The sequence below is a fragment of the Littorina saxatilis genome, linkage group LG12, assembly GCF_037325665.1.
Source record: "Littorina saxatilis isolate snail1 linkage group LG12, US_GU_Lsax_2.0, whole genome shotgun sequence".
Lineage (NCBI taxonomy): Eukaryota > Metazoa > Mollusca > Gastropoda > Littorinimorpha > Littorinidae > Littorina > Littorina saxatilis.
In genome coordinates this window covers 42053131-42065309 of record NC_090256.1, presented here as the reverse complement: position 1 = coordinate 42065309, position 12179 = coordinate 42053131, and the positions used below count along the sequence as shown (strand labels likewise).

The window sequence follows — 12179 nt, the reverse complement described above, 5'->3', positions numbered from 1 at the left end:
CTGATATATCCGTACCTGGTCAAATAGAGCCATATGAGTGGCTTCGGATATATCCGAACCTGGGAGACAATGAGTTAAGCTCGCTTGCTTGTTATACCTAAATGCTTCTGCGCTACACTGAGTGAGACAGCACTGGGAGCAGCTGCTGTGGGGGAAAGGATGAGTGCTAAAAATAGCTCAGCCTGCCTGCAGCTTTGGAGGCAGAAATGAAGCCCTGGAACAGCCGTGGGTCGCTTCCTCTCAGTGGAACGCTAGCAGCAACAAGAGTCTCGCTACTCAGGTGTGTGCGTGGTTTTAGGTGTAATCAGCCACCCGCATTTCTGGCAGAATAACCAAGGTCATTTCCGTGCCACCAAGGGTGGGACTGTGATACTTTCTCTGAGTTATCACATGATAAAGTTGACCCGTGTCTGTCCCGGCCAGGTTCAAACCTGTTATCCGAAGATCACATGTCCTATGCTCTACCCACTGAGCTACTAGACCACCCTCAGCAACAGCTAAGGAGCACATAATAAAACACAAGAGAGTATGTCAACACAAAAAGATGAAAAATAACCCAGGAATAGCTCCTGATGGTATTGTGACAATAATCCTGTTACTGAAAGTTGTGTTGTATGATTCCAACTGGTCAAATTTAACTTTTTTCTTTCTGTTTTTAAGCTGAGGAGGAAGGAGAGTCTTTTTTGTCATTGAGCTGTTACTGAAAGTTAATTGTGTTGGTGGTTTTAAACTTGTTAAATCTAACCTTTTCTCCTTTTTTATCTCTTCACAGTTGACCGGTGACTTTGCGTGGACCAAGCCGGCCAAGGACAGTGTGCTGACCCAGTGTGAGATGCAGCTGAACCGTCAAGTGTCCGGCTGGGTGGTCAACCCCAACGCCACTTCACCCGGCCCTGACCAAACCTACACTGACCGCTTCTGCATCGCTGAGTGCGGTGGAGCAGGAACATGCGTTCAAGGTATCAGCCAGTTTTTCTGAAGGAGAATTTATATTCTTTAGTAGTGGTAGGATTGCTTAAGAAAGGGTGGGAAGTCCTGAGCGAAGTCTGTTGGTCAGGAAGAAACCGTTGAACTACACTCTTGGATACACAGGCACACACACACACACACGCACGCACGCACACACACACACACACACACACACACACACACACACACACACACACACACACACACACACACATATGCATAACAAACATACAAACACATAAAGCGCATATGCACACACACAGATACACATGCACACATACTTTCATTCACAAACACACACACACACACACACAACCACTCTATTGCACTCTCTCTCTCTCTTTCTCTCTCTCTCGTTCTCTCTCTCTCTTTCTCTCTCTCTCTTTCTCTCTTTCTCCCTTTCTCTCTCTCTCTCTTTTTTTCTCTCTCTCTATCTCTCTCTCTCTATCTATCTCTTTCTCTCTCTCTCTCTCTCTCTCTCTCTCTCTCTCTCTCTCTCTCTCTCTCTCTATCTCTCTCTCTCTCTCTATCTCCATTACAGAATTCATATCAAGAATGACCAAAATTATTGCCAAGAGCACGACTCTTCAGTCTTACCACAACATGATTTATTGCAGGAACTTGTGACTGCAACAAAGGGTTTGGGGGTCCCGACTGCTTCATGGATACGACCCTACCACCCAACCTGTTTTTCCTGGCGAACGAGGGTCTATGCGACACCAGCCGCGACCTGTGCAACACCATCACCGTCTACAACAACAACACTCTCAACGACCCCACTCTCTCCTGCTACTTCGAGCCCGTCATGGTAAGAGCATGGGCCCCTGACTGTCGCTCTTAATTAACTATTTTTGACTCACATGCGAAGCAAAAGTGAGTCTATGTACTCACCCGAGTCGTCCGTCCGTCCGTCCCGGCGTCCGTCCGTCCGTCCGGAAAACTTTAACGTTGGATATTTCTTGGACACTATTCAGTCTATCAGTACCAAATTTGGCAAGATGGTGTATGATGACAAGGCCCCAAAAAACATACATAGCATCTTGACCTTGCTTCAAGGTCAAGGTCGCAGGGGCCATAAATGTTGTCTAAAAAACAGCTATTTTTCACATTTTTCACATTTTCTCTGAAGTTTTTGAGATTTAATACCTCACCTATATATGATATATAGGGCAAAGTAAGCCCCATCTTTTGATACCAGTTTGGTTTACCTTGCTTCAAGGTCACAGGAGCTCTTCAAAGTTGGATTGTATACATATTTTGAAGTGACCTTGACCCTGAACTATGGAAGATAACTGTTTCAAACTTAAAAATTATGTGGGGCACATGTTATGCTTTCATCATGAGACACATTTGGTCACATATGATCAAGGTCAAGGTCACTTTGACCCTTATGAAATGTGACCAAAAGAACCACTAAAAGTGACCATATCTCATGGTAGAAAGAGCCAATAAGCACCATTGTACTTCCTATGTCTTGAATTAACAGCTTTGTGTTGCATGACCTTGGATGACCTTGACCTTGGGTCAAGGTCACATGTATTTTGGTAGGAAAAATGTGTAAAGCAGTTCTTAGTGTATGATGTCATTGCTAGGTTTAGCTGAAGGTCAAGGTCATGTAAAGGTCAAGGTCAAGCATGTGAGTCGTATGGGCTTTGCCCTTCTTGTTAAAACTTGAACTGTTTTTAAAACTTGAACTGTTTTTAAAACCTGAACTGTTCTTAAAACCTGAACTGTTCTTAAAACCTGCAAGTGTGGTGGCTAGGTTTCAATCTAAGGTTTTATTCTCGTTTTTGTGTGTGTGTTTTATCTGTTCACTGGCCTTATTCCATCCATTCTGCCCTGCATGTTATGTTGTGTTCATTTCTCATTTAGAGATAATAAAGTATTATTGTATTGTATTGTATTGTATTGTATTGTATTGTATTGTATTTTATGTCATTGAGAATTTGCAATTCTTTTCAGAGAAAACAGAAGTAATGTTTTTTGCTGCTGTATTTTATCTTTGGGAGGGGAAGAGAAACACTGTGTAGTCGTAACTGAACAATAGTTAGTGTATTTTTTATAACTGAATTTCTTTTTACTTCTCTATTATATATTTAATATTTCGTTACTGTTTCAGACCAATGAGACCGGGACCTTCAGGATGGATGAACCTGAAAAACGAACGTCGGCCGTTTTTCAAAGTGTGAACGAACTGGTGTGTCCCCTGCCTGAGGGTCAGAGTACCGGTAGCTACCTGATCAGGATCACCAACGACAACATCTTCTACAGCTCCGTGGCAACGCTCATCGTCTACGACTCTCGCTGCTTCAACTGCTCCGCTTCCAGTAGCGCTTGCACACTCAAGGTTGGTACAGGGGAACCCACTGTAAGACCTCAACAAATCTGAGAAAATCAGGTCATAAAAAGGAGGGAGTCTTAAAATGGGGGTAAATTTACAGGTGTTATGAACACAAAATCTGAAACATCTAGCTCTTAAAAAGGGAGAAATCTTAAATCAGGGGTAATTTGTTAAATAGAAAAATTAATAGAAAATCTAAACAACGAAGTGACTGTGGTAAGATGAACAAAGTTAAAAAAACAAAGGATTACTGTACTCACCAATACAAAGACGACTTTGTATTGTTGAGTACAGTAATCCTTTGTTTTTTAACTTTTTTTAATAGAAAATGTTTAAAAAGGAGAACAAAATAGAAAGAAAGAAATAAGAGTTTACTCAAAGAAAAAATACAAAGAAAGAAATTAGAGTTTACTCAAAGAAAAAATACAAAGAAAGAAATTTTAGTTCACTTGAGTGATCAGAATGTTTTTGGTTTGCAGTCGACAGGGTGCTTGATTGGTGGCGATTGCTATGAGGAAGGGGAGTTCAACCCTAGCAACACACGTCAGTTCTGCCACCCTGCCCTCAACACCACTGACTGGCAGCAGGCAAACGGTGAGAACGAACTGTGTGAATCGTCTTACATAGCGCAGTGTCTAACAGTGTTCCAGTCTGGGAAAGTTGGTTTATTTTACTGTATAAATTGGATTTTGTCATGTGTGTGTGTGAGTGTAGGTGTGTGTGTGTTTGTGTGTCCCTTTTGCTATTGTACATGGCCGTGAGCTCTGGTGAGAAGGGGTGATGAATAAGTGTTCATTATTTTTATAATTATTATTATTATTATTATTATTATTATTAACATACTGTGTGTGAATTGTCTTACATAGCGCAGCGTCTCATCTCTCACCTGCACTAAAAATACTCCTTCCAGGTTAAAGTCAGGTAAAACTGTATACTAACTTCTTTAGCTGAAGACCATATGACAACAACTCAAATCTGTTCTAATCTTCACTGTTGTGACTGAAGCATGTGGATCAAATTCTGACGTGATAAGATCAGTTATAGACTGAAGTCATAGTTATATAATTGTTGTTTTTGTTGGTTTTGCTGAGTTTTACACGCAGATGCATTTGAATGAAGGCAGAGGAGGTCAAGCAACTTAGACAGGCTTGCACAGATTGAACAGAGAGACAAAAATTCAATGTCAGTATGAGGAGACCCAAGAAATCCAAAACAGATAGACTGCCCAACTTTCAGTGTTTGATTCTGAGGAGAACCGAGTTCAACATGCACAACTGCAACAAAGAAATGTAGATTTACCATCCTCACATGTATTGACTTGAACTGTTTTCTCCCCCAGACTCGTGTCAAACTCTGGACCTAGTGTGGCTGCAGCAGCCCGGAGGCTTGTCGGCGATGAACGAAACCCAGCGTCTCACAAACAGCAACGTGTCGGGATGCCAGTCCACCTGCCTCAACTCCACCTCGCCCTCTGAGTGTTCAGCTTTTGTGTACTCTGAGGGCAGCGGGGAATGCAGTCTGTACGATCAGGACAGGAGACAGTCTCCGCTCAGCTTCTCGTCCGAAGAGTCGACCACGTATTACGAGTGGCAGTGCCAAAACAGTGAGTACAACAGTTAATGTATCGATGTAACTTTGGATTTTTGTTCTTTGAGTGATGTGATGTCACAGACAGACTAAAACTCATATTTTGGTCAAAAATATAAATAACGTATAGTATTTGATTGGTAAGGTTACTACATGTCAAAGTCTATTCAGCATCTTCTTGTAAGGGAAGGGAAATTGACTGCTCATTTTTTTGTAATGTACAAGGTGAAAGGTACAATTGTGGTTTATCTTTCAGAGATTTTTATTTTTATTCAGAAATGATCAGATGAGAATAGAATTTTGTGAAAACTGTGCAAATGTGATTTATGACTTTCTGGAAGAATGCGGCTTTTTGTTTTTAGGCGATACCTTTCATGAATTCAGTCAACATTATGAGTTGAGATGACCTAGTGCTTTTCAATTTTGGTAACTAAGTTTGCATGACTCTTCTCTGTAACAAACAACTATGTATCGATTGAACATTGGGATTGTACACAGATCTCAACAGTAATTGTTCACCTCAACAGCAAGCGCGTTTTCTCTGAGGCCTGTCTTACACTGTGCCGAATATCCTTGCGAATATGAACATGTTGTATTCGGCAAAAAAAGAGGCGAATGGACAGGAAAAAATATTGAAAATTCGAAGCCTTACCGATCATTGCGAATGCATACAAATCCATATACGAATGTCTTGCGGGTGTATTACGAACGTTGCGAGTGGCCTTGCGAGTGTTGCGAGTGCTTGCAAACATTTTACGAATAAAACAATTATGCAATTCGCATTGTTCGTAATACTGCTCTTACACTGTGCCGAATTTCCCTTGCGAATAGAATTCACCAATAATTCGTAATGATCGGGACATGGTCGCAAGACATTTGTAAATGTTCTTAACCATTCGCCACCATTCGTCTCTTGTTGCGAATATTAGCAACATGCTCCTAATATTCGCAAGGAATGCATATTCTTCAGTATTCGCAAGCCAATCGTAATCATCGTAAAGGTATTCGTAGCGCTCGCAAGGCATTTGCAATGATCGGTACGCATTCGCAAGCACTCGCAACTATTCGTAAGACATTCGCAAGAAATGTGTATATGAACATGTTGTATTTGGCAAAAAAAAGAGACTAATGGACAGGAAAAATATTGACCATTCGAAGCCTTACGAATCCTTGCGAATGTCTTACGAATGGTTGCGAGTGCTTGCGAATGTCTACTGATCATTGCGAATGCATACGAATCTATATTCGCAAGGATATTCGGCACAGTGTAAGACAGGCATAACGAATGTTTGCGAATGCCTTGCGAGCCTGACGAATACATTGCGATGATTGTGCTTTTGTGAACAAGAAACAATTGACAAGTGGCTCTATCCCATCTTCCCCCTTTCCCCGTCGCGATATAACCTTCGTGGTTGAAAACGACGTTAAACACCAAATAAAGTAAAGAAAGATTGCGATGATTACGAATGTTCGCAAGGATATTCAGCACAGTTTGAGACAGGCATAACGAATGGTTGCGAATGCCTTGCGAGCGTTACGAATACATTGCGATGATTACGAATGTCTTGCGAAATCTTACAAGAACGTTGCAAAAAAGTTAAGAATATGACTTCTTTGCGAATATTAAGAACATGTTGCTATGTTCAAAACAAGAGACGAATGGTGGCGAATGGTTAAGAACATTTACGAATGTCTTGCGACCATGTCCCGATCATTGTGAATTATTGGAAAATTCTATTCGCAAGGACAATTCGGCACAGTGTAAGAGTAGCATGAGGAACACTGACTGTCTTGATCTGTGCAAAATCTCAATTTTGGTCAAAAATACAAATAACATATAATCTTATAATATCTGAGACCCCTTTGACAAACAATGATCTCCTTTTATCAGACCCCTTTGACAACCAATTATCTCCTACTGTCTCAGACCCCTTTGACAAACAATTATCTCCTATTATCAGACCCCTTTGGCAAACAATTATCTCCTATTATCTCAGACCCCTTTGACAAACAATTATCTCCTATTATCTCAGGCCCCTTTGACAAACAATTATCTCCTACTGTCTCAGACCCCTTTGACAAACAATTATCTCCTATTATCTCAGACCCCTTTGACAAACAATTATCTCCTACTATCTCAGACCCCTTTGACAAACAATTATCTCCTTTTATCAGACCCCTTTAATAACCAATTATCTCCTACTGTCTCAGACCCCTTTGACAAACAATGATCTCCTATTATCAGACCCCTTTGACAACCAATTATCTCCTACTGTCTCAGACCCCTTTGACAAACAATTATCTGCTTTTATCAGATCCCTTTGACAACCAATTATCTCCTACTGTCTCAGACCCCTTTGACAAACAATTTAATCACATATTCTTACTCCAATTCTTATGAATGCATTGACTTTAGTCCCACATGCTAGATGTCGAAAAACCTCTCAAATTACCTGCCCTTAGTAGGGTGGTAACAGGGGTGATGTGATCGGGAGAGCCTCATTGGGGGGAGGGCTTTCGAGCCCCACCCCTCCCCTTCCCGAACGAGGGTTTCTTAGGATAAGGAGCACCCTTAGCTGGTGCGCCCTTATCTCCCTGTTCCTTAGGACGAGAGGCGTTGGGCGGCTTCTTGCTCCAGAAAGGCCTAGAAGAAGACTGAGATTTCTTTGGGATTTTAAACGAAATCCCAACGAGATGTCTGTCTTTAGCCTCCTGAACTTCCCGCTGCCTTGCATCCAGGGCTACTCTACCCAGGAGAGAGCCCTCAACAAAAGGCGAGGAACGAAGCGAGTCCACAGTGGACTGCTGGGAAAAACCTGCTTGAGAAAGCAGCAAATCACGCCGTGAAAAGACAGCATGAGCATACAGCCTCGCTGAAATGCTCATCCTCTCAGAATTCACCATCCCCAAAGCAGCAAGAAGTATGGAGATGTCACTGGCTGAGGCGTCTTCCCTGAGTCTAAATGGCTCCAAAGAGCCAGCAACAGCTCGAGTAAGAGCTCGGAGCAAAGACTCTGCCATAGAAGCCAATTCAAGATCAAGACGCCCAATCTCCTCCAGAGAGGAGAGAGAAGCGTCCGAGAACGAGACCCCTTCCTTAGCAGAAGGTTGCTTTGGCAACAAGGCAAGCAACTCCGGCGGAATTGGCAAAGTTGCCCTCGGCAAGGCAAAAGTCTGAACAAAGTTCCTTGACTTCACGTTCCAGTCCAGCTTTTTCTGCACTAACGGCGAAAAAGCAGTGGCCTGCGCGTTAGACGCTAGCCATGGATCGGCTGAAGCAGGCGCTGCATCATGAGCATGCAACAAAGGGAAAGGAGTTGGCGACAGACCGCTGCCCTGAGGGGCCGGTCGAGCCAAAAGTTGCGACATGTGATAAGCCACGGCAGGCGATTCCACAAAACGAAACGATTGTGAACTCTCCTGCGAAGGCCGAAAATCATTCGCCGCGGATGGTGGAAAAGAGACATCCTGTCCTGAATCCACCACCCCCTCCGGAAAGTAACGAGCTGCCACACAAGCCGCTCTTCTCATGGCTTGCCTAAAGCCAAAAGGCAAGGCTACAAACTCCTCATCTTCCACAGAAGAATCCGAATCCCCAGCCTCTACAGTATCACTGTACACAGGAGGGGACACAGGAGCAACAAAAGCGTGACCCGATCCCGCTTGCCACCCACCATCCCCCCCTTGCCCCACTGGGGTAGAAGGGTAGACAGTAGGCACAGAGGCCCGCCAAGAAGGCGGGGGGAGGGGGCCACCCGACAAAGCCGCGCCAGGCCCATTGTTGGTAGACCGATGACCGGGCGCTTGGCCCCAACAGTCAAAACCGGTCTGGCCAGTCTGAGCTACCCCGCCCGCTGCATGCGGTGGGAGTTGGCTCGTAGCTGCAGCAAGCGAACCCTGCGAGGGGTAAGACTGAGTGAGAGGCGAGACCGTGAAAGGCCGCCCCCACCCGTCAACCTGCTGTAGTCCCGTTGCCCCACCACCCCACCACCCCTGCTGGGGAGAGGGGCGGCTGCTAGCAGTGGACAATAGCGGCACTGACTGAGACGCCAGTCCAACAGCGGACACCCGATCATGCCCGGCGGGCGAGAAAGGGTGAGCCGCTACACCAGCCCCCACCCAGTCCCGCCCAGTGGGTGGGAAAGAGTGAGAAGCTGACACAGCCCCCTGCCCCCAGTGGGACAAGGTGGGACCAAACCCAGGCTGTGACTTACCATGCCCCCTCTCTCCCTCTCCCGCAAGGGGAGAGAGCTGACTTCCCACTGCAGTGTTGCTAAAAGCAAGCTGAGCGGGAAGAGAAAGAGAGGAAGCAGACCCCCTCTCCTTACGGAGAGAGTGTTCGAGCGCAACCGCAGCACTACCAGAGGCAGAGAGGGAAGGCCCGAACTGGTCAGGAGCACCAAGCAAGTGCGCAGAAGACATGGCCGCCCGGCCACCCCCCCCATCCGCAGGAGTCGCCATAGTCGACGACGACGACGACCCCAGCCGAGCCAGGGAGGAAGGATCCCCTACCGCCGGAGGCAGAGGAGGGACCCCAGAGCGAGACGCAAACTGTTGAGAAATAAAATCAAACAATTCGGACTTCAACGAGCCCAGGGCTGAAGGCCCCGGCTCCTCACCCCCATCAGGGGACGCGAGCTGTGAGCGAACGGAACCCGTCCCCGGAGGGATAGGAACATCAAACGAAGTGCTATTTGCCGGATCTTCTACCCGCATAATAGGCAAATCAACGCTCTTGGCTTTACCCTTAGCTTTAGCTTTCTTAACTGGGCTAAGAGCCTTGTCGCCTTCCAGTCTCGCACTCAGTTTAGCTTTGTTGTCGGCCATTTTAAGACCGGCGAAAACAGTCACCCAGAACAAAAATTATCTGCGTGCGTGTTCAGAACAAAGCTATCAACATTTACATTCCAAACGTAAAAAGGAAAGATCTCACCCAAAAGGTAGACGGACAGGTAGACCCCCAAGAACCGGCTAGTCTCACGGACGAGCAGGCATGTGAAGGCCAAAAGTGAGAGCGAAAATCGGACACGTCCACCGTGTGTTGTCGAAAGTCGAGAATGAACATTACGGATGCTGGCGCTCACGTGGTGCGCAGGGTGTTATGGGTAACCGAGCAAGGTCAGGCCATAGCAACGGCTATGGCGTCGCTTTTAGCTTGGTTACCACCCTACTAAGGGCAGGTAATTTGAGAGGTTTTTCGACATCTAGCATGTGGGACTAAAGTCAATGCATTCATAAGAATTGGGTAAGTATATTATATTAAATCAAAATTTAATTAAACATTTTTGATTATCTCCTATTATCAGACCCCTTTGGCAAACAATTATCTCCTATTATCTCAGACCCCTTTGACAAACAATTATCTCCTACTATCTCAGACCCCTTTGGCAAACAATTATCTCCTACTATCTCAGACCCCTTTGGCAAACAATTATCTCCTATTTTTTCAGACCCTTGTGGGAAGCGTGGCATCGTGTGGAGCACGCGGCCTGGCTTTTCCATCCTAGGGGCGGAGGAACGCACAGAGAGCGTGTCTACACGCACAGCCTGTCGAGACCTGTGTCTGCGAGAGACCGGCTTCCTGTGCCGCTCCTTTGCCTTCCTGACCGAGGCAGGTATGTGCTACCTGTACCCCACCTCCAGCGACAAGGCCGGCGCCAACTACGTCCGGCTGCCTGGATACGTCTTTGAGGAATGGACATGCACCACAGGTAAAGATTTTTGTTGTTGTTGCTGTTGTGCATTTCATTTACAGTTGAACCCTTCTTTTACGGTCTTCAAAAATTGGAAAAAATGGGAGGGAGTCTTAAAGTGTAGGTACATTTACAGAGGTTATGAACACAACATCTGAGAAAGGAGGAAATGCAGGAAGTCTTAAATTGGGGGGGGGAGGGGGGTGTGAAAAGGGGGTTCTACTGTATTATCCCATTGCTGTGAAATTCGGGTCGCTTCCCCCCCAGTGGAAAGCTAGCAGCAACAAGAGTGGTACTACCCAGGTGTGCGCATGTTTAGGTGTAATCAGCCACTCGCACTTATGGCAGAATGACCGAGGTCTTTTACATACAGTGGAATTTTGAAACCTAACAAAATCTGAACAAATCGGGTCTTCAAAAGGAGGGAGTCTTCAAATGGGGGCAAATTTACAGAGGTTATGAACAGGATATCTGAAAAAACAAGGTCTTGAAATGGAGGGAGTCTTAAATTTGGGGGGGGGGGTCTTAAAAGGGGGTTTCTACTGTACTACAGTTATTTAAAGTTCTTATCAGGTGCCATGCACAAGATGGTTGCTGTTTTGAATCCACTATGTGGCTTGGAAACATGATACACACATGCAGGAAAAAGACAGAAAGAAGTGGGTTGCGCCATACTGTATTAGTGCATGGCAGCTCACTTTCCCCGATGAGAAACCAGTACCAATACTATTTTCACCCACAGGCAATGACCTCCCTTTGCTGAGAGCGAACCCTGTGGTGAGCATAGCAGTGGACACAAGCGGGCGTGCCAAACGAGACACCAGCGCGGAACAAGACTTCACCCTCAAGTGTAGCTGGGACGCTGTGGAGAGCAATGACACCCTGGACTACACTGTGGAGTGGCTGGTGGACAGCCGGGTGGTGCTGATGGAGGTGGTGCCAGAACAGCTGGGTCAGAGCACCGTGGAGGTCTTCATGAACCGCTCCCTTCTCACCGCCTTGCCCTATGGCACCAAGGTCAGTACTGTTGTTGGTGTTGGTGTTGGTGTTGTTGGTGGTGGTGGTAGTGGTGGTGGTGGTGGTGGTGGTGTCAGAGCACCGTGCAGGTCTTCATGAACCGCTCCCTTCTCACCGCATTGCCCTATGTCACCAACTGTTACACTGTGGTTGTTGGTGTTGTTGGTGGTGCTGCTGCTGCTGCGGCTGCTTCTGCTGTTGTTCTTGTCGTCAGATCATATCTCATTTAATACTTGACAGAGTTATTTCTGGTGTTTGTCTATCGGGATGGCAAGAACTTAATTTTGTTGGTCCAAAGTTATCTCATTCGGTTCAAAGTTTGCTGTTGTTGCTGTTGTTTTATTTTCATCCAGGAAATCTGGGTAACCTTGAGTTTTGAAGATTGCTTGCATGTATCTTTTTTACAAATTTCTGAGTGTTTTATTTATACATGTGTATACAAATGTTTCTGTCCAATTTCAGTTGTCATGTGGAGTTAGTGTGTGTGATGTAAACACATGCAACGAAACCAGAGGAGCATTGCGCCAAAGTGTTCCCATACCCCTGGTTGTTGAGGTATGTTTTGCTTACTC

General features: G+C 45.4%; 1 protein-coding gene across 2 annotated transcripts in view; it reads left to right on the top strand.

Annotated features, from left to right (window-relative positions):
* The window catches only part of LOC138981980 (uncharacterized), a 275745-nt gene that overhangs the window by 68913 nt on the left and 194653 nt on the right, over window positions 1–12179 (top strand). For both annotated transcript variants that reach the window (XM_070355180.1, XM_070355179.1), the window contains exons 34-41: window positions 773–959; window positions 1587–1777; window positions 3089–3316; window positions 3790–3904; window positions 4650–4913; window positions 10348–10608; window positions 11333–11607; window positions 12070–12162. In XM_070355180.1, the coding sequence (XP_070211281.1) occupies window positions 773–959; window positions 1587–1777; window positions 3089–3316; window positions 3790–3904; window positions 4650–4913; window positions 10348–10608; window positions 11333–11607; window positions 12070–12162 (1614 nt within the window). The remainder of the gene's footprint in view (window positions 1–772; window positions 960–1586; window positions 1778–3088; window positions 3317–3789; window positions 3905–4649; window positions 4914–10347; window positions 10609–11332; window positions 11608–12069; window positions 12163–12179) is intronic.